This window comes from Dermochelys coriacea, chromosome 9 (assembly GCF_009764565.3).
Source record: "Dermochelys coriacea isolate rDerCor1 chromosome 9, rDerCor1.pri.v4, whole genome shotgun sequence".
Classification (NCBI taxonomy): Eukaryota; Metazoa; Chordata; order Testudines; family Dermochelyidae; genus Dermochelys; species Dermochelys coriacea.
In genome coordinates, this window is record NC_050076.1 from 36,826,465 (window position 1) to 36,852,689 (window position 26,225).

Here is a 26,225-nt window from a genome sequence, read left to right on the forward strand (position 1 = left end):
GCCGCACTGAATAGTCTGCTAGCAATTATTGAAAACAGCAGTTGATATTGTTGAGTCTAACTGCATTCATCAGAGAGCTTTGGCTTAAAGCCTGGAAATCAAAGAATAATTAATGTAATCTTTTGTTTTTCACCTCTTCCTGTTAACGTTATTGTGCATTCAAAAAATTGTAGAAAAGAAAGTCATCATGAAAATTAAAAAACAAATCAAGGGAAAAAATAAATCACTATTTAACATCCAATTCTCTGTCACCAAAGTCTGAACCAATAACACACAGAATCAATATTTTATAAAAGTTGAATGAAGGACAACTGTATTTTCATTTTCTCTCTTATCCTAGGCTACAGTGCTATGATGGGATATCATGACATAGTGTATAGACAACATGGCATGATGCCTTGTGGGAGTTTATCATGCTGTTGTGTAATGACTCTACATTACGACATTGTGGTACATTTATACTTCATATTAGTATTTTGGAATATCATGTTGCTGCACAGATATCAAAGTATGTGAATGAATTAGATTTTAATCCCTAAAGTTCATCTGAAGATCTTTGCTGACTTCAGTTAAAGATCCTCTGCCAAATAATACTCCCTGTTGAAGAAGATCTGTTGAAATCTCTCTCCCTCTCTTTATGCTTTAGGGTTTTCTACAACACCCATCTTTGTAGCATCTAAATGCCCTAAAATCTGTCAGAGCAAAAAGAAAGCAAGTTGGAATGTTGAGTGTGTTGGTGCTCCAGGATCCTAGCATTAGAGGATCTTCTAGTCTGAACACTTTTCAGTTTCTGAGGACGAAGGAGGGGCCAATATGGCATCTACATTCCTCTCCTTGAGCTGCAGAGTGGCTCCAGTGTGTGATCTCTGTGAGTTTGAGGCTCCACTTTTAAGGACAGGAGTAGATCTAATCATCTATTTCCAACCTCATAGGAATTTTCAGATGTTCTATAGCTCCCCAAGAGACAGGGTGCTCTTTAGTTGAATAGAGAACTGGGGAATATCACAAAGCACACTGAGTTTTGTGAGAATGGCCTGATATTTGTGGAATTCCCCTGCTCATCTCAGTGCATTGGTAGCTTAGGAAAGCCCTTTGACTATTCATTTCCTGATTTAGGCTCTACTCACTCTCAGTTTGATTTATAAGATGTTCTGTGAGTTGATATCCAAATAGTGTCTTGGTCATTCTTCAGATTATTGGCATGGAGGGTATGATTTGGCACATATTTACCTGATCTGCACAGTCGTATTGTCTGACATATCCACACACAGGGAGACTGGAATGCAACATCCCATAATATCAATGTGTGGCAAACCTAAGGGAGCTAGAAGTTGTCATGTAGCCCTAATGCAAAAAATTCTCAGTAATTTCAATAGATTGGGGGGGCATCAATGTCTTGAGACAGTGTAGGGTTGGGGAGAGAGGTGATGCCTATCACACTAGTATAAATGTTCTGGAGAAAAGTCAGTCTGCATGTTCGCAGAACCACCAAACAGGAGAAGAATAATACATGCCTGAGACATTTCTCCATCATGATTCAGATAACACTTTTTACTTTAACTCTCCTTTTTTAGTCATCACTGTTGGTTACACCTTATTTCTTCTTTATATCTCAGATGCCTTATGTCAATTTTTAAAAAAGGGGGAGGGGATTGTATGCCAAGAATTGAAAACTTTGTACCAAAAATCTCCAACCCAGGACCTACATGTAATCCTCTTCCAAATTCATATTGGCTCTTCCCCAGTGATTTGAATACTAGAAAATTTGTCCTTACAGTCTCATGAGCTGTAATTTGTAAGATAACTCTACATACTAAACTTGTGGTGAAGAGCCATTGTTGCCAACTCTCGCGATATTATCAAGAGTGTCATAATAGTTAATGTTTTCTTAAAGCTACAGCTCCTGGTGTCATGTGTTTATGTGAGAATCTTTAAAAAGTTTCTAGTCCCTGTAATTGCAGAGAAAAGTGAACCCTAAAGGCTCAAAATCAGAGCAAACAAATAGGACAGATTTATTTATATATTTTTAAAAATCATGATTTTTAAGTCCATCTTAATTTTGGAGAGCCGACTTGTGATTGTTGAACACTTGGGGTTGGTAATACTGATGTCCAAATGAGCTACCATAATTCGAAAGGAACTCTCAGACTGCTCTCAGTGGTGAGATGGCAAGGAGAGCCAGTTGTGCTGCTGTGGCTGATGACATGAGGTGATTAGCACACTACAACAAAAAAACTTCAAAAACAGACTCCAATGAGAGACTGCTGAATTGGAATTAATTTGCAAACTGGATACAATTAATTTAGGCTTGAATAGAGACTGGGAGTGGATGGGTCATTACACAAAGTAAAACTATTTCCCCATGTTATTTCTCCCCACCCTCCACTGTTCCTCAGATGTTTTTGTTAACTGCTGGAAATGGCCCACCTTGATTATCACCACAAAAGGTTTTCCTTCTTTCCCTCCCCCCCCCCTTCCTGCTGGTAATAGCTCATCTTAAATGATCACTCTCCTTACAGTGTGTATGATAAAACCCATTGTTTCATATTCTCTGTGTGTGTATATAAATCTCCCCACTGTATTTTCCACTGAATGCATCCGATAAAGTGAGCTGTAGCTCACAAAAGCTTATGCTCAAATAAATTTGTTGGTCTCTAAGGTGCCACAAGTACTCCTTTTCTTTCTACCTATCAATGTGATCTTTTCAAATTAAGTGTTGATGTTTGGATGCAAGAAGCTATGGCATCAGAGAGATTTAGGGCCTGATATACTGTATCACTCACTAAAGTCACTAGGTTGATCACAACCTTACAGAACAGGATCATCTAAGAAAAGTTAAGTGTTTTACTTTGCCAGGAGAGAAGACATAAAAGAAGAAAATAAGGAAAGGTGGAGGAGAAGGTATGAAGCAAAAAGCCATTTGGGGGATAGGTGTGACAGAGAGTTGAGAGCCAGCCCATCATATAGGAATGCATTAGAAAGTCAGTAGTTACCAGCGATCACCCCAATACAATTTCTTCCCCAGCTCATTTAACATCTGGATCAATGGGGTTCCTCTTGCAGTTTGAACTTGCTCGGCAGATCAATCATCTGCTTTCATGACTTTTTCTCCCTGTGCAGCTGTACTACATCTGCCAGCTGACTCTGGCCAATCACTTCCAAAGCCTATAATAGCAGGTGGGTGATTGATCTGTTCCGACAGAAACATCGCACCAAGACAGCTAAAAATCTCTTGGATCTTAGAGTTCTTTTAGCAGAGATGGGTTTTGTGTCTCAGGTTGTACTCTTCAGGGACAAATTTCTGCCCTTGAGACAGTCCAAAAGAAAATGAATGGGTTGATACTGAAGTCCCATCCCCTTGTCAAATATTGTATCTAAAATTAACATTTGATTCCCTAGTCCTGCCATGGAGTCTAAATTTAGTTATAAAGCTCCCTGCATTTTGAGCCTATAACCAATTTTCATCGAGACTCCCTCTCTTTTAAAATGGACTTTGGCCAAAAGAATTGGAAATAGTTTCCCTCTCTTATAAAGCAGTTCTCAGAACAGTACGAGGATTTATTTGCCTATCAGTCTTCCTGTCATCTCACTCAGGAAATTTCCCTACCAAGGTTTTGCCCGTGTCCTAATACATCGAGGAGAGAGTTTAGCGCAATTTGGATGTGGCATAGGAGCCTCTAAATTTTATTGATGTAGACTTCATGCATTCAGATTTCTTATAAGTGGCCTGGCAGCCTCAAAGAAAGGTCAAAAGTTTTCATATCCCCCATGCCAAGATAGATAAAGTCCTGTCTTGTTTTCTCATATAATGCCTTACAATCCCACTCCCAGCAACATTCATGGACTCCTCTTCTTGGATCACATCAAATGCTGAGAGAGAAAGGGCTTTTGCTGAAGTGTTGTATAGAATTGTCAGGTAATGTGCTTTACATATCTTTATAAGGAACTACAGCTTTGACTTCTTACCATCAGCAGGTGCTGCCCTTAGCTGGTGGGTGCTAAGTGCTATAGTTTTGGAAAGGTCTTTCACTCCCAAGTCAGTGGGCACTACATAGATAACTACTTGAGCAGGAACAAAAAGTGAGAATTTCCCTACCTATAAATTGGGTTTCCACTATCAACCATTCAACTTTGGTTCTCTGCTAAGGTAGATCCCAGTGTTATAGTCTCTTTTATACAGTGTACTATTGTTGTTTAGTTGAGTTTTCCAGGGGTATTTCTGAAAGCTAGAGAAGAATCCAATTTAAGAAATGGGGCTGGGGGGAGGTGCAGCTAGGTGCTGAGGAGGAATTTTTGGGATAACTGTGACTTGTAAATCTATGAAACAGGTTCAAAGAACAGAGGGAGACCTATAGATCCAAAGTGATAAATGCTGTGTTGGAGAAACCTGTTTGATAGGTCCCTTTATGAGACTCCATGGTTACATGCTGGTCTGAAGTACCTTGGATAACATAGTGTGATAACTGTGGGTAAATAGGACTTTTCAATGACAACCACTATGTTGCAAGAACTATCTCTGCGCAAACTACATGCATATGTGGGGCTGTCTCCTTCTCTCTCATGCCTCCCTACTTTCTCTTCCTCACTGTCATTTTCTTTTCTCCTCCCCATCTTAGTTTCTTTGATACTTACAAAAAGACTCTTAGAATGAGAGAGATGGTTTCTCACACTCTGTCTGACCCATGAGGTTTTTATTTTTGAAACTGTGTTTGCATGGTATGTGGGCTCTTCCATCTCTATTTTTGTACTGTATATTGAGGCACTATGAATTCACCTCTTTTTGGCTGTTTCCACTGAGAATTTTTCTATAGTAACCCCACACTTGGGCAATAATACCACTATTATGATGGTTTATGAGGGAATAATCCAGTTCCTGACTGGAGAAACTATGGGGCTGAATGCCAAATAGTTTATCCTGACAGAGGAACTAGATCATTGCCAAGTAAAATAGTGCAGTGGTACTTTTATTGCTAGCAAGTGACCAGCATTTAAGAAGTGTCAAAAAACAAGAGAGCAAGGGAGTGAATCGGTACTCAGTTAATGGAAACAATTGAAATTAAAGTAGGTCATTCATTCTGCAGCCGATTCACTCAAAATAATATTGTCCATATGCAGTTCAAATGGTTTGTATTAAAATAAAGAAAATTTTGGAGAATAATGAATAGATTATCATGATGCCATGGGGTGCTGTGATGATGTCTGCACAGCACTGTTAATTCCAGGGTATATTGGTTATCAGGAAATAATCAGGATGAAAATGAACATTCTGAGTGGCCTGCCTGGCTCACTTATACTGTATTGACATGAAGAAAAGGAGTACTTGTGGCACCTTAGAGACTAACAAATTTATTAGAGCATAAGCTTTCGTGAGCTACAGCTCACTTCGATGAAGTGTAGCTCACGAAAGCTTATGCTCTAATAAATTTGTTAGTCTCTAAGGTGCCACAAGTACTCCTTTTCTTTTTGCGAATACAGACTAACACGGCTGCTACTCTGAAACCTGTATTGACATGGGTATTCTCAGTTCAATAGCAGTGTGCTGTTACTGAACATAACAAAACTCATTAATACTTTAATGTCCAAAGAGTATTGGAAAATGAGACCCAGTTCAGTTTATGATTCAGGGAGAGTATGAGAGTCAAGACATAATATTGTGCTTCCTTGTTCCACAGCAGGAGAAACCCAAACTTTTGGAGCCCTTGGATTATGAAACTATCATCACAGAGATTGAAAGAAATACTGAGGACGACCCTCTTAAAGATCTCATATTGTTCCCCAATGATGACTTTTCAGTAAGTTTAATGAAATGTGTTTTATTTACAGTTTTTAATCTATAGACATGGCGGGAAGGTCAAATACCACAGAAGAGGCTCCTAACTGGTCCATATATCTTTTATTTTGGGGCCACTTTTTACTCCTTTCTCTCTCCCTGCTGCATACCTCGCACTCTCCAAGAGTAGACACAGTGCAAATCCTGAATGATTGCCATATATATCTCAAGAGCTCAGGAGATTTACTGTGTCTTAGACAGTGTCCAGCATGATGGGCCAGGGTAGGCCATTTTCAGTTTGGTTCTGCCAGGCAGCAGGAACTATTTGAGTGCAGAGATACCCAATTCTGGCTCACCTAGAGTATTCCTTAACTAGCCTGGCTCTGAATGTTATTCAGTCTGATAGTACCCCAGGAAGTTATGGACCTTATTATTAAAATATGATATTAGAGGTACTTCCGTCTTTGTGGCCCCAAGGCTTCAGACATCCTCAGCCCAGCCCTGATTTGTACTTAGTTTGTAGTCACCTAATGTGGACTAGGGTGTTTGGGTATTTTCAAAATAAAGAAAAACCAAAATAATTAACTGAGCTGTTAAGGCATTAAAATAATATTTATGGATCCATAATAAGTAAATTCATTGCATGCTTCAAAACAGTACAGCCAGATCCTCACCTGTATAAATCAGCAGAGCTCCCTGAGGATCTGGCCCTTTGTTTCAACTTAGGACAGGGGTTCTCAACCTTTCTCTTTCTGAGCTCCCCTCCTCCTCCCCCCACTATAAAAGCTTCATGGCCCACCTGTGCCACAATAACTGATTTTCTGCATATAAAATCCATGGCCCATGTTAGGGGGTAACAAGCAGGGCAGTTGCCTGGGACCTCATGTACAGAGGCTCCCACAAAGCTACATTGCTCAGGCTTTGGCTTCAGCCCTGGGTGGCAGGGCCCGCAGCACTTCCCGCAGCTCCTATTGGCTGGGAATGGTGAACTGCGGCCACTGGGAGCTGCGGGCAGCCGTGCCTGCGGATGGTCAATGTAAACAAATGGTCTTGCAGCTCACCAGCGGATTACGCTGACGGGCTGCAGGTTGCCTACCACCATCTCCAAAACGGTCCATCCTGCTCCATTCCCCTGGTAAAAGCCTTCTTCAGGCCTTCTTCCTCGACTGCTGTAACCCCCCAGCTTCTCATCTTCCTCTCTCTGATTTGTCCACAGTGCTGCTCTTCAAATTATCTCATGGGCATGGTGCTTTGACTATATAAATCTCCCATCAGATTCCTCCCTCTCACCACCTTCTGTATCACATCCAAGCACCTTGTCTTCATCTCAAAGGCCCTGCACACATTAGGTCTTGCTTACCTCTCTGCTCTGATTTATTGTCACTCCTCCACCTTGATCACTTTCACTTTATCCAACCTTCATCCCTTGTTGCCCCTTTCTTCTCCAGCCACTTCTCGGCATTTCTTTCCATATGGTCCTTTATGGCTGGACACCTCCAGCACTACCACTGTTGATGCTGATCCACCATACCCTCAATCCTCTCCTCTCAAGTCTTTCCTGAGCTTTCACTTCTTCCATGAAGCATATAAACCCGTCCCCTTCCCCTAATGGAGCAACAAGCTTGATTCCTCACTGTCTGCACCTTTGCTTCTATGAAAGTAAAATTTGTCCCTGCGTGAATGTGTATTAATAATCATAAAAGGTGTTTGGCTAGATTTAGTGGGTACATTAATATCATAAAGAGTGTAAAAGACATTGGACTCAATAGGATGTGAAAATTTATATTCTTCTTTTTTCAAATTCTTTTTGTTAACTCTGTCATTCAAATTCTAAACTAAATCTCCCCCAAATGAACTATAAATGTTGTCATGTATCTAGTTTGAACCTTGAAATTGAAGGAATTCATAGGGCTGGTGTAATCTTTTTAGTAGAGAGCATCAGTGGGAGGTGAATTCTAATATGCACAAATGTCACACATTTGCTGGCCCAAATGGACCCAGCTGGCATGCACTAAAAGTTCCTTAGTTCACATTAATGGATCCCATTTCAAACTGAGTGATGCAAGTCTAACATTATTGTTATTGTTTATTGTTGCATGAATGCTTTAGAGTCCTGGTCACAAACTGGGACTGTGTTAGCTGCTGTATGAACCCAGACCAAAAACGACAGTCCCTTCCTCAAAAACCTTACAATCAAAGTATAAAACAAGAGACAACAGATGGCTACACACAAACAGACAGGGGAGCGCAAGAAAACAAATGAGACAGTATTGGGTTGCATGATAGGCAATGGAATTAGCACATCAGCAGCGTAACTGTTCTCAAGCTTTTTGAAAGCATCATGGGAAAGGAGAATTTTAAGGAGCGTTTTGAAGGAGGATAATGTGAAAGCTTTGCAGATGTTTATAGAATATACAGTAATCTTGGACTATATGTGTAGTGCCATTCATGTTCAGTGTAGCAATGTGCACTCATACAGAAGTGATATTTAGTGTTTAGTTAGGGTTAGCTTGTTATTTGTTTTAAAATTAAATTAGTGATTTTTTGCATGGAGGGAAAAGAAGGGCAAAGGAAGCTAATATACTGGAATTAGTATCAGAGCTCCTCCTTACAGAATGTCTGTGAACAAAATTCTCTGCTGGAGTAACTCCATTGAATTCAATAGAATTACACCAGCAGAGAATTTTACGCTATAGATTAGATAGTACGGGAAGCACTATGTAAACACATATTGAAGCTTCCCCTTAAATGTTCTAGATTGCATCTCTCATTCTTTCCCTTAAGTATGTACTCTCAGTTCCTGTTGATTCCAATGGAAACATATCCGAGAACAGAATTTGGTCCGCATAAAAGTCCTGTTTATGCCACAAATCATGTGCTGCAATCTGTGGGATCATTGAGGTTCCATCTTCTCCTGTCTTTTTAATTTCATGGGCTCATTCTATCTTACTTTCCTTAAAATTTATGGTAAATCTGTTTATTTAAATGATAACAGGATTGAGCTGCTTTTCTTTAGTGGGTTTGAGTCTGAGCCCTAATATACCTGAACATGTGTTGTGTGGTTAGCAGTTTGAAAGGTCTTTGTTTTCTGACCAATTAAAACCAATTCTGACCATTTATGGTTCATCAGCCTGAAAGCTATATTTCTAGTTGCTTTCACTCAGAGTTTTTAAAAAAATTAGAAAAATGTAGAGTAAAAGCACCTAAGTCATCTTTGAAAATGGAACTTAGAAACCTAAATTTAATCAAAAGCTAATGAGATTTTGGCCCCAATTCAGTTTTGAAAATGTTCCCCCTTGTCAATTATTAATAAGCAGCAATATTTTCATTTGGCTTTTCCTACTGAAATATAGTCCGACCTGAACCTAGAAAGAGAGATGATCACAAATCTTAATTTAATTGCTCTTTTTTACTAACCAAACACCTGACGCTGACAGCCAGGTACATGAATGTTTCACAAAATCATCATTAGAAGCAGGAGCATTATATTTGCATGTATATTCTGAGGATAATTTAAAAATGATTATGTGTGCTTTTGACTCTATGGTTAGGCCAGAATTTCAGAACTCTGCATGCAATTGCATATTAAAAAAAAAATTAACATGCAGTAGTGCAGCAGGAAGCTGATCCAATGTCCTTTGGAGTCAACAGGAAGATTCTCATTAACTTGAATGGACATTAGATTAAGCTCTTAATGTGAACATCTGAAAAACCATAATTGTATGCACAGTCACAGTATTTGGCACACATTTACAAATGCAGAATTCTGTAAATCTGGGCCTTCATTTTTAGTGACGCTTCAGAACATAAGAATGGCCATACTGTGTCAGACCAATGGTCCATCTAGCCTAGTATCCTTTCTTCTGGTATCAGAGTAGCAGCCGTGTTAGTCTGTATTCGCAAAAAGAAAAGAAGTACTTGTGGCACCTTAGAGACTTAACAAATTTATTTGAGCATAAGCTTTCGTGCTCACTTCATCGGATGCATTCAGCGGAAAATACAGTGAGGAGATTTATGTACACACACAGAGAACATGAAACAATGGGTTTTATCATACACACTGTAAGGAGAGTGATCACTTAAGATGAGCTATTACCAGCAGGAAGTGGCGGGGGGAGGAAAACCTTTTGTGGTGATAATCAAGGTGGGCCATTTCTAGCAGTTAACAAGAATGTCTGAGGAACAGTGGGGGGGTGGGGTAGGGGGAGAAATAACATGGGGAAATAGTTTTACTTTGTGTAATGACCCGTCCACTCCCAGTCTCTATTGAAGCCTAAGTTAATTTTATCCAATTTGCAAATTAATTCCAATTCAGCAGTCTCTCATTGGAATCTGTCTTTGAAGTTTTTTTGTTGAAGGATAGCCACTCTCAGGTCTATAATCGAGTGACCGGAGAGATTGAAGTGTTCTCCGACTGGTTTTTGAATGTTACAATTCTTGACGTCTGATTTGTGTCCATTTATTCTTTTACATAGAGACTATCCAGTTTGACCAATGTACATGGCAGAGGGGCATTGCTGGCACATAATGGCATATATCACATCGGTAGATGTGCAGGTGAACGAGCCTCTGATAGTGTGGCTGATGTGATTAGGCCCTATGATGGTGTCCCCTGAATAGATATGTGGACAGAGTTGGCAACGGGCTTTGTTGCAAGGATAGGTTCCTGGGTTAGTGGTTCTGTTGTGTGGTGTGTGGTTGCTGGTGAGTATTTGCTTCAGGTTGGGGGGCTGTCTGTAAGCAAGGACTGGCCTGTTTCCCAAGGTCTGTGAGACTGATGGGTCGTCCTTCAGGATAGATTGTAGATCCTTGATGATGCGTTGGAGAGGTTTTAGTTGGGGGCTGACGGTGATGGCTAGTGGCGTTCTGTTATTTTCTTTGTTGGGCCTGTCCTGTAGTAGGTGACTTCTGGGTACTCTTCTGGCTCTGTCAATCTGTTTCTTCACTTCAGCAGGTGGGTATTGTAGTTGTAAGAATGCATGATAGAGATCTTGTAGGTGATTGTCTGTATCTGAGGGGTTGGAGCAAATGTGGTTACATCGTAGAGGTTGGCTGTAGACAATGGATCGTATGGTGTGATCTGGATGAAAGCTAGAGGCATGTAGGTAGGATTAGCGGTCAGTAGGTTTCCGGTATAGGGTGGTGTTTATGTGAGCATTGCTTATTAGCACCGTAGTGTCCAGGAAGTGGACCTCTTGTGTGGACTAGTCCACGCTGAGGTTGATGGTGGGATGGAAATTGTTGAAATCCTGGTGGAATTCCTCAAGGGCTTCTTTTCCATGGGTCCAGATGATGAAGATGTCATCAATGTAGCGGAAATAGAGTAGGGGCATTAGGGGACGAGAGCTGAGGAAGCGTTACATCCATAGTGGCTAGGATGGTGTTTTTAGGAAGATCACCAATGGATTATAGTTTCCTCAGAAAGTCAGTGGTGTCTCGAAGATAGCTGGGAGTGCTGGTAGCCAGGAGGGAGTCTACATAGCCAGACAATCCTGCTGTCAGGGTGCCAATGCCTGAGATGATGGGGCATCCAGGATTTCCAGGTTTATGGATCTTGGGTAGCAGATAGAATACCCAGGTCGGGGTTCCAGGGGTGTGCAGATTTGTTCTTGTGGCTTTTTCAGGGAGTTTCTTGAGCAAATAATGTAGTTTCTTTTGGTAACCCTCAGTGGGATCAGAGGGTAATGGCTTGTAGAAAGTGGTGTTGGAGAACTGCTTAGTAGCCTCTCATTCATATTCCGATCTATTCATGATGACGACAGCACCTCCTTTGTCAGCCTTTTTAATTATGATGTCAGAGTTGTTTCTGAGGCTGTGGATGGCATTGTGTTCTGCACGGCTGAGGTTATGGGGCAAGTGATGCTGCTTTTCCACAATTTCAGCCCGTGCACGTCGGCGGAAGCACTCTATGTAGAAGTCCAGTCTGTTGTTTTGACCTTCAGGAGGGGTCCACCCAGAATCCTTCTTTTTGTAGTGTTGGTAGGAAGGTCTCTGTGGGTTAGTATGTTGTTCAGAGGTGTGTTGGAAATATTCCTTGAGTCGGAGACGTCAAAAATAGGATTCTAGGTCACCACAGAACTGTATCATGTTCGTGGGGGTGGAGGGGCAAAAGGAGTGGCACCGAGATAGGACAGATTCTTCTGCTGGGTTAAGAGTATAGTTGGATAAATTAACAATATTGCTGGGTGGGTTAAGGGAACCACTATTGTGGCCCCTTGTGGCATGTAGTAGTTTAGATAGTTTAGTGTCCTTTTTCTTTTGTAGAGAAGCAAAGTGTGTGTTGTAGATGGCTTGTCTAGTTTTTGTAAAGTCCAGCCATGAGGAAGTTTGTGTGGAAGGTTGGTTCTTTATGAGAGTATCCAGTTTTGAGAGTCATTCTTAATCTTTCCCTGTTTGCTGTAGAGAATGTTGATCAGGTGGTTCCGCAGTTTCTTTGAGAGTGTGTGGCACAAGCTGTCAGCATAGTCTGTGTGGTATGTAGATTGTAATGGATTTTTTACCTTCAGTCCTTTTGGTATGATGTCCAGCTGTTTGCATTTGGAGAGGAAGATGATGTCTGTCTGTATCTGTGCAAGTTTTTTCATGAAGTTGATAGATTTCTACTCCAGATGGCTAAATTCAGTGTCTTGCATAATGACAGGTTTCAGAGTAGCAGCCGTGTTAGTCTGTATTTGCAAAAAGAAAAGGAGTACTTGTGGCACCTTAGAGATGAACAAATTTATTTGAGCATAAACTTCTGTGTGCTACAGCTCACTTCATCGGATGCATTCAGTGGAAAATATAGTGAGGAGATTTATATACACACACAGAGAACATGAAACAATGGGTTTTATCATACACACTGTAAGGAGAGAAGGAGTACTTGTGGCACCTTAGAGACTAACAAATTTATTAGAGCATACACTTTCGTGAGCTACAGCTCACTTCATCGGATGCGCTCACGAAAGCTTATGCTCTAATAAATTTGTTAGTCTCTAAGGTGCCACAAGTACTCCTTTTCTTTTTGCGAATACAGACTAACACGGCTGCTACTGTAAGGAGAGTGATCACTTAAGATGAGCTATTGCCAGCAGGAAGTGGGGGAGGGGGGAGGAGGAAAATCTCAGTGCCAGGTGCTTCAAAGTGAATGATCAGAACAGGACAATCATCAAGTGATCCATCCTCTATCATCCAGTCCCAGCATCTGACAATCATGAGTATGAGTGTCTATTCTTCACACTCAGTTGTTGTTATAAATAAAGGGTCTCTGCTATGATCAAATGCAGTAACAGATCAGCCTTAAAACCATTCAACTATAGCAACAGTCAACAAAAGAATTTAAGCTCTGAACAGGAAGTGCTCTTGTGGCAAGGCAGTTTGTAGCTAGTGGTCTAAACACAGATAGTTCTCAGAAGGGAAGTTCTGTGCAGCTTTTAAAAACAGAGTTAACTATAATATTGTACAAGATCTTCATATCCCGGTTCTGTGAAAATTTAGCTGTAGTATTCCTTTACTTTAGAGAATATTTAACAGGAGATTTGACCAAGTCCACTTAGAAGAACTGACAACACAGATCCACTTGTAATTGAAGGCATGCAGTTTTTTATTTGCTTTATTCCAGTCCTTTATGTACAGTCCAAGTTTCTTGAGAAGTAGTGTTGTGCGTGCAGTGGATAGAGCACCGGTATGGGAGTCAGCTGACCTGCATTCAGTTGCTTGCTTTGCCATTATATTGCTGTGTGTGATCTTTGCAAATTATGGTGCATCTCTGAGCCTCTGTTTCCCTACCTGTAAAATGGGGAAAAATAAAGATTTACCACTTTTTGCTCAGCACCTTAACCTCAGTTGATGAGAAGCAATGTAAATTCTAAGCTTTATTAAGGAACAATCTTGGTAAAACAATCAAAATTCTGCATTCCCTATAACAGCTATGGTGAGTGTATTCAACCTGAGGTCTTCTTCATTGCTGTCAAGCAGAAGAGCTTTTGTTTGGGTCTGTAGCTCAGCCACCATCATGACAATGATAAGATTCTTAGCTGTAGAATATACCATTAGGCTTTCCATTACACCCACCAGCCCCACTCAATCTGCAAAATTTATAGCCATGGATAGCATATGGTCCTTAGTAATGATGGACTTCAGTTTGCAAGCTGTGTTGCTGATGGGTCTTAGGTTCCTGATCCTGCAAAGAGCTCTCTGTGAGTGGACCCCCAATAAAGGCAGTGGGCCTCCATAGGAGCACAGAGATTCATTTAGATTTTCAGGTGCTTTTGACAAAAGCAAAGGAAAGGAGTGGCAATTCAAAGTCATTCATGAAGACAAGAAATAGTCATTGGACCAGCAAAAGAGAGTGAGTTTGTCTTTACAGTGTGGTAGTTATGGCACTCATCTAGAATATGGGAAGCCCCAGTTCAAATTCATACTCCAGTGACTACTTAATTATTGGTGCAAAATGCACCAGCTTCAAGAGGAGACACTGAGAAAGCCCCATACCTGAAGATCCCAAGGCCTTGTGGTTAGGAGACTCTCTCGCAGCGTGGATGACCCAAGTTCAAATCCCTTTTCCATGTCAGGCAGAGGGGGTATTGAACTTGGGTCATGTGCACTGGGCTAAAGCTCAAAAAGAGGTGGCAACACCACCACATCCTCCCTTGGCCATTTTGTGAATCCTTTCCTTCACTTATGTCAAAATTCCTGAAAATCTAAATAGTGGGTTTTGGGTACAAACAAAATGTTTTGTTTTGACATTATCAAAATGTTACAGTTCATTTTGACTGGAACTATTTTTTTTCAAATTTTCTAAATTTTCATTTGAAAAAAATGTCATTTTCAGTTTGACCCAAAACAAATTTGAAATTGCCAGGGAACTGAAAAATCCATTATTCAGCCAGCTCCATTACTGAGTTCTCCATAGTTGCCCTGTTGTGAAGCCATAAACCACTGAGAGGACCTTCACTATCATAAAATTGGACCCTAAAATTGTAACATCCTGAGCACTGCCATCTATCCCCACTTCATTTCTTTAATGCTCATGAAAGCTTATGCAAGTCTCCACTGTACATAGACCTAGAATAATAAGATATTGGATTATCTTATTATGAGCTCTATGGATACTGATGGGAGTAGAAATGGAAAGAAATTGTTTTGCTACGTCCCATCCTGAACCATTCAAATTAAACTGAGAAAAAGTTTGGGGAATCCCGTCATGTTTGCACCTGCCCATACAATGCATACAACTGTTTCAGAATTGCTCATGTGGAAAGCAGAGAAGGGGAAGCTGCGTACTGAAAGTTAGATGCAAGTAAGAAACTCTTCTTTTTAGATTATATACAGAGGGCTTTGTTCTGAATCAAATTGTCATGTAAAGTCTGGTAAACGGACTTTCCTCAGAGGTTGCGGGGAGGAATTCTCACCTTTAACTTGGAATCAGGCCATGAAACAAATGCTCCAAAATTTGAAGTAGCAGAGGCTGCAAGCCACTTAAGAGATACTGAGCAATGATTCTGCATAATCCACTGCTCGCAGTCCCCTCTTTTGCCCCCAAACACCCTGTGCTGTCCTGTAACTGACGGTAGAATTTGAGCGACTGAGTCAGATTTTGTTCTCTGTTATATTGCTGTACATATGGAGAACATAAGAAAGGCCATACTGGGTCAGACCAATGGTCCATCTAGCCTAGTATCCTGTCTTCTGATAGTGGCCAATGCCAGGTGCTTCAGAGGGAATTAACAGAACAGATAATCATCAAGTGATCCATCCCCGGTCGCTCATTCCCGGCTTCTGGCAAACAGAGGCTAGGGACACTTCAGAGCATGGTTTTGCATCCCAGTCCATCTTGGCTAATAGCCATTGATGGACCTATCCTCCATGAACTTTTGAACCCTGCTTTTTTGAACTCTGTTATAGTATTGGCCTTCACAACATCCTCTGCCAAAAAGTTCCACAGGTTGACTGTGCGTTGTGTGAAGAAATACTTCCTTTTGTTTGTTTTAAATCTGCTGGCTATTAGTTTCATTTAGTGACCCATAGTTCTTGTGTTATGAGACAGAGTAGAAAACATTTATTTATTTTCTCCACATCAGTCATGATTTTATAGACCTTCATTGTATCCTGCCTAAGTCATCTCTTTTCCAAGCTGAGTAGCTCCATTGATTTCACTGGAATTGCTCCAGATTCACTCCAGTGTAATAGAGAGCAGAATCTGGTCCACCACGCCAGTTACAGAAAACCAATGGGACAGATCTGTGGATTAATTTGAAGACGTGGAAAAGGTACCCCAGGGTCTTGCAAGTGTGAATTTATGGTTGTTGCCTCACCCTTCCCTCCAGTCATGCAGAGGGGCAGTGTAAGCATTTTCAACTAGGTAGAACCTAATAATTAACACAAGGAAATCTAGCCCATCCCCGCAGATCTCATGGTAGCTGTCTGGAGAGCTGCTTCTTCACTCTGCTCCCCACATTGGTCCTGACAGCCCAGCTCACTCTGGGTCCCTACCACAGCTGTGCAATGCCCATTTTCCCTGAAAATGGTAAAAGCTGTGAAAAGGAAGTTAAATAGTATCAATAAACCCCATGGGCAGCAGGTGAACGAGCCATTGGGAAAGCCTAGCCCCCGGCCCCTCCCTCTCTGCCTGAGGCCCTGCCCCTCCCCTTTGGCCCCACTCCGCCGCCGGAGCACAGAACACCCACCCCTGCAGCCACCAGCCCCGCAACATGCTCCCTGCCCTGGAGCGCCAGGCAGGCAGCACAGCTGGAGCACCCCCACCCCCGTGCACCAGGCGGGTGATGTGACCGGAGCGCCCCAATCCCAGCGCCGGGTGGCGTGGTCCCAGTGCCCCCAACTCCAGCCCCAGAGCGCTGCACAATGTGCAGCACGACGTGCCCCAGCTCCTGCAGCCCAGTCTTGCAAGCAACAGCCCCAGCGTGCCTATCCCAGTGTCTCCACCATGGAAGAGCAGGAAGGGAATTGGAAGCAGGCAGGAGAGGGCCTGGGGCAGAACATGGCCAGAGAGCCACGTCAGGCTGTTTGGGGAGGCACAGCCTCCCCCGGCCTATGATACCCGCCGCCCAAGATAAGTCCATGAAGATTCTCATGGGGCTGCTAATGGGGATGCTACATAAAACAGGTACTTCCTGAATCCATCCCTCTCTGATTCAACACCCCTTTCTCTTGCCAATCTTTCTCTTGCCAATGTCACATGGAGGTTTTTTTACGGCTTGTTGGGATTCTTTGTCTGAAAGCCCCTCCTGCTCCCTTCCAAGAATTTCAAACCCTTTATGTCCATTTCCCTTATTCTTTGCCTCCTTCCATGCCCTGGAGCAGAGAGGGGCATGTAGCACAGCTGGGATTGTAGTGTACTTTTTGTGGAGAAAAGGTTAAAAAATTCTAAAACACATTTTTCCTTTTAAAGTCACTGATGAACCAGGATTTAAAAGCTTGAAGCCCACCTAGAGCAAACCCTGTATTCCCCAGAAACCTACTCCAATGCCCTTTGTTTCAATGACTGCTTCAGCTAATAGACAGTATTGCAAATAGCGTGTGTGTGTGTAAGCCAACAGAAAGTAGGCATCAGCAAAAATGCTGGCTCTTAACCTTTTATGGACATGCCTTTAATTCTTTATATGTATTTTAATTGTTTGTTGATCTGACTAAATCTTTTGTTTTTATTTCTTGTCAGACAGACATAATTCCATGGGAAATAAGAACTCTGTACCCATCTGTACCTGAAAATGCAGAACAAAATGTAGAAAATTTATTTGTTAAAGAGGTAAATATCCAGCATTTGTACTCCTTGATTTTAAATAAGTCCAGTCACCCTTTTTGTTATGTTTAATTATGAGTCTAATGGTGATTTTTCTTTTGTTTTAGTCACATTTTTAACCAGTATAATATTTTTGGGTGGCCTAGTTTGCATCTAGAAAACTTGCAACTGTATTGCACTTGCCTCTCAGATGTCATTGTTTTAGTCCTACACAGCTGATCCTTTTGTATTAGGCACGTTTCTTAATATGAGCACTGAACTCTGGAGCTAGCAAAACCTGGGGAGTTTTGTACTTCAAAAATATGTTTATCCTTTCAAAAAACATTAGATGTTTTGCAGAACATTTTGGAACTCTTAGCACTAGTGAGATCTTGTCTCATCTTTATTTTATATTGAGACCTATATTGTGGCCCTATCAACTGGTCACATTAGGGATGAGGAGGAGGGATTCTGCAGTATTGGCAGTGTCTCGAGGCATTGCACCTGTATGGTACACATGCAAGCAGAATACTTTCCCGGTATTGAGGAATGCAAGCAGGGACACGATTGGTCCCAGGGAGAGCAGGAGAGATGCCTGGTTTCAAACACTGCTCGTCATTTTATGACTTCCCTGCAGTTTGTCTCAGAGAGATTCTGGCTGCCTCTTGCACAGGAGCTCAAGAGGTAGACCGCTCCCTGCACCTTTTTCACTGTGTGCTAAAGAAGGCAGAATGTGGCCTGACATTTGTATTAGAAACACAGATATATGGGACCAAATTTCAGCCAGGTTCCAAATTACATGCAATGGTTTTATTTGTACGCACAAATAACCATAGCCCCTAAAATGTGTGTGCGCCCTGTTTTTTGTACCCAGAGGAGGGAGTTACACATCCAGCTTCCTAATTTGTATGGGCATTGACTGCTTTTGTATGCACCATGGCTGCATATGTATTTCTGCAGGAAAACTCATTTGTACACAAAAAAGTAGGTAAATAAACTCAAAGGCCAGCCTGAAAATTTGGCTGACAGATTCCCATGCAGCATAACACTTTACAAGCTGGCCCCTATTTTTCTCTCCATCTGTGTGACTAGAAACTCACTGCCAGCTCAAACTCCTTCTCTCCCTGCCACCTTTCCAATTCCAACAATAGGGCTGGAGGAGGAGGCAAGTCATTATTTCCCTTCTTTTCCTTTCACCAAGGTGGGGTCTGTCTGTTCTACAGTTTGAGGCTCCACAAATTGTAAAGCCAACACTATCCCCATTGCTGCGCTCAGAAAATGGAGTCTAAAAATGGAATGTAGCACACAGTATCTGGGAATTATTACTGCTGAATACTCCAAGGAGGTGCTAATGACAAACTGGCACAACGCTAAGCCTTTTCTGCAACACTAGAGAGCCAAGAATAAGAGAGAGTGGTAGAACAAGGGGGAAAAAAACAGCACTAGAGCCTTAGGACTGCAGTGGGAGTGCTGTGCATGGAACAATAGTAGGTTGAAGCCCTTAAACTAAATTTTAAAATAGAAATACATGTGTTCCACTTTCATGTTTCAAAGCCAAAAAATATATAAAGTCAATTAGGTCCCAAGCAGGAAATAGTTACCAATATCCAATCGTCTCCTTACTCTGCCAAGAGTGTAACACCAAGTTCCTCTGGAGCTGTGGTATTCTCCTTGTAAATGAAGATAAAAGGTATAGATATTCCCTTTCCATTCTGCACATAATTTCACCAGATACAGTATTACAAATAGAAAAGGAGTACTTGTGGCACCTTAGAGACTAACAAATTTGTTAGTCTCTAAGGTGCCACAAGTCCTCCTTTTCTTTTTGCGAATACAGACTAACACGGCTGCTACTCTGAAACCAGTATTACAAATGAAGGTCCACAGGACAAATTTATGGGTGAGCCCCTTTCTCTCCCACACTGGATATAGTCTTAATGGTAATGAGTATCAAAGGAGTAGCCGTGTTCATCTGTATCCACAAAAACAACGAGGAGTCCGGTCGCACCTTAAAGACTAACAGATTTATTTGGGCATAAGCTTTCATGGGTAAAAAACCCACTTGTTCAGATGTATGGAGTGAAAATTACAAATGTAGGCATAAATACACTGACACATGAAGAGAAGGGAGGTACCTTACAAGTGGAGAACCAGAATTAACAAGGCCAATTCAGTCAGGGTGGATGTGGTCCACACCCAATTATTGAGGAGAAGGTGTCAATACCAAGAGAGGAAAAATTGCTTTTGTAGTGAGCCAGCCACTCCCAGTCCCTATTCAAGTCCAAATTAATGGTGTTAAATTTGCAAATGAATTGTAGCTCTGCAGTTGCTCTCTGAAGTCTGTTTTTGAAGTTTTTTTGTTGAAGGATGGCTACTTTTAACTCTGTTATAGAATGTCTAGGGAGATTGAAGTGTTCTCCTACTGGCTTTTGTATGTTACCATTCCTGATGTCTAATTTCCATCCATTTATTCTTTTACGTAGAGACTGTCTGGTTTGGCCAGTGTATATGGCAGAGGGGCACTATTGGCACATGATGGCATATATCACATTAGTAGATGTGCAGGTGAATGAGCCCCTGATGGTGTGGCTGATGTGGTTGGGTTCTCTGATGGAATCGCTAGAGTAGATATGGGGACAGAGTAGGCAAAGGGATTTGTTACAGGGATTGTTTCCTGGGTTACTGTTTCTGTGGTTTGATGTGTAGTTGCTGGTGAGTATTTGTTTCAGGTTGGGGGACTGTCTGTAAGTGAGGACTGGCCTGCCTCCAAGGTCTGTGAGAGTGAGGGATCATTTTCCTGGATAGGTAGATTGTTGATGATGTGCTGGAGAGGTTTTAGCTGGGGGCTGTACGTGAGGGCCAGTGGTGTTCTGTTATTTTCCTTGTTGGGCCTATCCTGTAGTAGGTGACTTCTGTGTACCCATCTTGCTCTGTCAGTCTGTTTCCTCAGTTCCCCAGGTGGGTATTGTAGTTTTAAGAATGCTTGATAAAGACCTTGTAGGTGTTTGTCTCTGTCTGATGGATTGGAGCAAATGCAGGTTGTATTTTAGGGCTTGGCTGCAGGCAGTGGATTGTGTGATGTGTCCTGGATGGAAGCTGGAGGCATGTAGGTAAGTATAGGGGTCAGTAGGTTTCCAGTATAGGGTGGTGGTTATGCAACCATCACTTATTTGCACTGTAGTGTCCAGGAAGTGGATCTCTTGTGTGGACTGGTCCAGGCTGAGGTTGATGGTGGGGTGGAAATTGTTAAAATCCAGGTGGAATTCTTAAAGGGCTCCTTCCCGTGGGTCCATATGATGAAGATGTCATCAATGTAGCACAAGTAGAGGAGGGACGCTAGGGGATGAGAGCTGCGGAGCCGTTGTTCTAAGTCATGTGGGTACCCATAGCAGAACACAAATTAGACTTCTGTAATGGTAACATACAAAAGCCAGTAGGAGAACGCTTCAATCTCCCTGGACATTCAATAACAGATTTAAAAGTAGCCATCCTAGAACAAAAAAACTTCAAAAACAGACTTCAAAGAAAAATTGCAGAGCTACAATTCATTTGCAAATTTAACACCATTAATTTGGGCTTGAATAGGGGCTGGACGTGGCTGGCTTACTACAAAAGCAATTTTCCCTCTCTTGGTATTGACACCTCCTCCTCAATTATTAGGCGTGGACCACATCCACCCTCACTGAATTGGCCTTCAGTACTGGTTCTCCACTTGTAAGGTACCTCCCTTCTCTTCATGTGTCAGTATATTTATGCCTGCATCTGTAATTTTCATTCCATGCATCTGAAGAAGTGGGGTTTTTTACCCACGAAAGCTTATGCCCAAATAAATCTGTTAGTCTTTAAGGTGCCACCGGACTCCTCATTGTTTTAATGGTAATGGAATGCCTTGTGAGCCAACAGTTCTCATCTTTTTGTTGCTCTTAGTAGATTTTTTTTTCCAGTGCCAAAGGGCTATCACAACAATGGTTTGTTCTTTGAAGGCTGACCAGGGGTCTGAAAAACTAAACTGGATTCCCAGATAATTGAAGATCCCAGAAACTTCGTAAGCCAAAGTAAAATAAGGTCTTCAGGTTCCATTTTTCTAAATCACCCCTAAAGGCCTTGAATTGTGGACCCTACCTTTGTTGTTTAAGTTCTCTCTCATATTCTGCAGTACTCTGTTATCCTTCCTCACCACCTCAGCCACTGCTTTATGGCCAGAGGCTAAAATATCCAAATAAACCACTGTCATTTCTTCTTCCTGTATTGTACTACTAGTCACCTCCATTTTCTTTTCAGTGCTGGTAGGGATCAGGCTGATCCCGGCACACATATGTAAATCGGTCCCATCAATTTGTTAAATGAAAGTATCCATTTTAAAAATGGATATTTCAACCCCTCTTGGTGTTAAAGGAAGGATTCTCAATGTAACCTTGTACAGTCCTGTCTTCTGGAATATGCAGATAGCTTAGTGGTCCTCAACATTTTTCCACTGCAATTGTAAAGGATTATAGGATTGCGTGTGTTACAGTTAGTGTTACAGTTCTGGGCCTCAGAACTTCCTGTGGTGTCTAACTGTAACATACTTTTCCCCAGTTGCAAACTGGTGTGCACAGCTAAAGGGGAAAGGGAAAAATCGGAGCTGAAGTCACTATTAATTTCTGTCTTTCAGCTTCTTTTACAAACAAACGTGAGGCCAATGTTCTCTTTAAAAATGATATCTATCACCTTGTTATATTTTGGGAGGAGTATTTGTGCTGGAACTGACCACCTGTCTGATAAGGGACAGATTGTGGCTGGTTCTGAATCATGTGCAAGGGAGGAAGGAAGATAGTGCAAGCTGGTGAGTAAGTGGTTTGAGCTTCTCCAGTTTATGAGACTTTGCAATGGGTAGCAGCACTCCCAGTCCTTGTGCACTTTGGGTCTGATCCTTCGCCCACAGAAACCAGTGGAAAGGCTCCCAGGTACATCAGGGGACACTGGATCAGGACCCACATCCCAAGGAGATATTTTGCCAGTTACACTGAACTTCCCAAAGACTGGAGCTGGGCTCTTGCCCCATCCAGGTCTTACCAAAGTGGATGCACCTTTTAAATGCCTATAGCAGTAGCTGCTCTACTCTGTACTTCCCCAGCATTCCCAAAAGCATGCTGCCTTCTTCAGCACTAAGGACCTGATCCAGAGCATGATAAAGTCAATGGAAAGACTTCTTCAGTGGGCTTTGGTTCAGCCAGAATATCTCAGGCAGCCAGAATACCTCCAGCTCCTGCCAGCTCTTCACCCCAGCACAGCTGTAAAATTAAAAGCTATCCTTAGTTTCTTCCAAATGCAGTTTTTTGTCCAGTTATTCCTTTATAACTCTGTGGCAAATGAGATTCATAAGGGAATTGGAAACTAAGTATTAACAGGACTCAGCCGCTGGTGACACCTTGCATGTGACGTCTGAAAAATCTAGCCAGCATATTTGAATAAAGGAATTTTGGGTAAATAAACCAGAGTATAAAAATGCCATTGGATTACAAGCGCTACTTCTCCTAAAACAAACCTAATGGGGTTAATTCTCCTTTGTCTTGCACCTTGTGGAGTCATTTACACCTGTCCAGTGAATGTGCAGAGCGCTGCCATATCAGAATGGCAACATTTTACACTCGCACAGATGTCCCTATTTCTGAAGGGCAACAGAAAATCAAGCTTGTTTTGTAGAGTTGTTGGGTCAGAATAGCTTTCTTCTTCCACCTCAGAAGTGGTTGCATTTTAACTGTGGCTGTAAATTATCTTTACAATCCATAAAAATCCTCTTTTAAAGTGCCTGGAGATCCATTCAGATGAAAGGCAGTATATCAAAGTGAAGTAATAATAACTATTATATCCTTAATATTGAAATTTCATGTAGTAGATTTATGTGGTTTATTTCAACATACCTACTGTAGTAAGAATATTATGTATGTTCCTTTTGTCAAGACAGGCTTCCTAACTGCAAAAATGGGGTAATACTCAGTTTTCCTTTAGTACCCAAGTCATTCACCATGGAGGATTTCTGTATTCATGATATTGTATCATATCTCCATAGGACTTGTAAATGTTATTGGTTATTAAACCAAGAGCTTTATTAATCTTAATGCTAAAGAAGTAACTGCTTTACTACTACCCTCTTTATAATTATTGAAAGGGGTTTTATACCAGTGCAGTCAATTACTCAGGCTTTTTTGTCCACTATACATACTGGATACTCATTTTGTTCTTTTAAATTTCAAAGTCAAATTAAAACAGAAACTTAAGTTGGTAAGTGTCACCATCTAAAATAAATCAAAGGCTTTATTGTCCATCATGCTGAAGATTTTTTCAGGTACAAAAGCTAAGTGTTTTCAATGTTTTAAAGAAGTAGTGTATCAGTACACTGCCAACAATGTACTGAGGCTCTCTTACAGCCTACATGTATATTACTTGGAGAAGTAAACAGTTTATTAAAATGTTGTGAATTAATTGCATATTTTAATCTTTAGGTTTGGTAAAATCTAGGATTATCAATCACATAATTTTATTTTATGTATGAGCTTTATGAAATTGGAGAGTTGTAAAAATGAGGTTCTGATGGCTTTTGGCCAATAGAGATGGCATCATGCTTTTCATATGAGTAGGGGGATTAACCTTAGAGTGCTGGCTAAATTCCAGACTAGATAATTCTAGTAAATTCTGCCAAAATCCCTTTGTAGTTTCCCTTGAGTATGATTCTTTACTTCCTGTTTTACAACTCTTTCTTAGTGTTGCCCTTCACTGTTTAATAGCTGCTGCTTTCCACTTCAGAGATGGCAGAATTTAAGAGGTGAATGAACAGACATAATGCTTTATGAATCTAATGTATGTGTAAGGTGCTTTAGGATTCAAACACTGCATCCATCATTCCATGTTGTTGCTGTTATTATTATTATTAAATGAATGATTAATTAAGTACCTTCCCCAAGCTTGCAGAGATCTTAAAGAGAATGTAAACTGTGAAAGAAAGGGGAACTTTGGCCATTTTCAAGGGGTTTCTAGGTTCTCTCTTCAGTTCTGCTTCTCTTATTTCATTTTCTTTTTTTCAAAATGTTAATTTGCATTTCAGAGCAAACCTGTAACATGGCTACCCTATGAAGTGCCCCTTTCACTGTGGCAGCCATTACACTGTCACCAGCAACACAAACATTGGAAAGCTGCAGGTGTTGAGTTTTTGCAGGATGATCTCTGTAAGGGAAAGTCTGGCCAGTGCGGAAAGTAGAGAAGGGGGGGGGAGAAAGGCTTCAAAGCTGACAGCGGGTAGATGGAACAAGAGAGCTGATGCAAATGAGTGGCAACCCTTCCCCATCCCATAACTAATCTCCTCACCCTACTAGGACTAAACATCCTTTTGGAATGACTCTCCATTAAGGTTAGGAGGCAGCTGTATCTGGCCCGAGGGCCTCAGCTATTCCTGTGGAAGGGTTCCATCCTTCTGATCAACAGGATCTTGTGTGTTTTCCTCCATAATTCAATAATTTCCCATCAAAGATGTTGATGAAATCAATACAAATGTTTTGGTATTTTCTGGTGGAAAAATGTTCAGCTGGAAAATGTTCAACCCACTCTGGTTTATAACAGACTACAATTCCTAACTACCACAGGCTAGCTAGAGATGAGGAGTAGCCATTGCTCTAAATTTACTTGCCTCTGTGATTTCTCTGAATGTTACTTGAATGTGCTTTTTGTTCCTTTATATTTTAATTTTGATTAGTCTCTTCTTGAAGAAGCTCAAGAAACCTTTATATTTAATAAGTTATAACGTTGTGGCCTCTATATATAGTTCATGGCTTTTTTTAAACACATTAATAAAGAGCCTATAATGTTAACAAAAAAAGTCCTGTGTTCAGTCCCTTTTACATGAATTGATTGCATCTTTTAAGTATTCTAATCAGTAATGAAAGTAGGACAGGAAAAATTAGTCCTTTCTTTAAAGGACTCAGTTTCTTTTTGTGTCTCAAATAGACAGTGTATGAAGTATGAATTAGTGGGTCTGCACTCATTCTGATCTAATTCACTGAATGATCTTTTTCACTGGCTCATGTAATACAGTATATATATTGCTCCTATGCAAATATTTACTTACTATGTCCCAGATGGTCACCAGACTGACTTAACTAAAGCTTAAACCATAGAAATACAATGGTGAGATTAGCTCACGAAAGCTTATGCTCTAATAAATTTGTTAGTCTCTAAGGTGCCACAAGTACTCCTTTTCTTTTTAATGGTGAGATTGTTTCTGTCCACCTGTGAGTCTGCAGAAAGGGCTCAATTTTGCTATCATTGGAGTCCATAGTAAAATTCCCACTGATATCAGTGTGCCATATTCAGGTTTGGGCTGTGATCCTGCAAGGTGCTGAGCATCCTCCATTAAAGTCAATGATTGCATTAGTCTGTCTGTTTATCATTTAAGCCATAATATATGATCCTATCTGCCTGTATGATCTGGTCACATTTTCTCCCACTTTTTCGTGCAGTACCATTGAATTCAGTGGGGTGTAAATCAGTACTGAATTTTGCCCTGTGCATTCAGAATGAATCTATTACTATAGCAATTAGGATATCATATATATTAATATATTTCATTCAGCATTTATGTGCGAGGGTACAGCTTATGAATTTGCAGCTGTTTCCTTGTAATTTTGTTTCATATACTGTAAAATCAAAAAGAGGTTTGAAAAAAAAAGTAATTTAAAATGATCCTGTGCCGGGCTTGTGGGT

At 41.1% G+C, this 26,225-nt stretch overlaps 1 protein-coding gene across 50 annotated transcripts in view; it reads left to right on the forward strand.

Annotated features, from left to right (window-relative positions):
- DOCK10 (dedicator of cytokinesis 10) overlaps positions 1 to 26,225 on the forward strand; it is a 237,444-nt gene that overhangs the window by 84,403 nt on the left and 126,816 nt on the right. For 40 of the 50 annotated variants that reach the window (XM_038415556.2, XM_038415561.2, XM_043493073.1 and 37 more), the window contains exons 2-3: positions 5,673 to 5,792; positions 17,427 to 17,516. In XM_038415556.2, coding sequence (XP_038271484.1) covers positions 5,673 to 5,792; positions 17,427 to 17,516 — 210 coding nt within the window. The remainder of the gene's footprint in view (positions 1 to 5,672; positions 5,793 to 17,426; positions 17,517 to 26,225) is intronic. The other 10 variants (XM_043493039.1, XM_043493051.1, XM_043493054.1 and 7 more) reach the window with 1 other exon arrangement.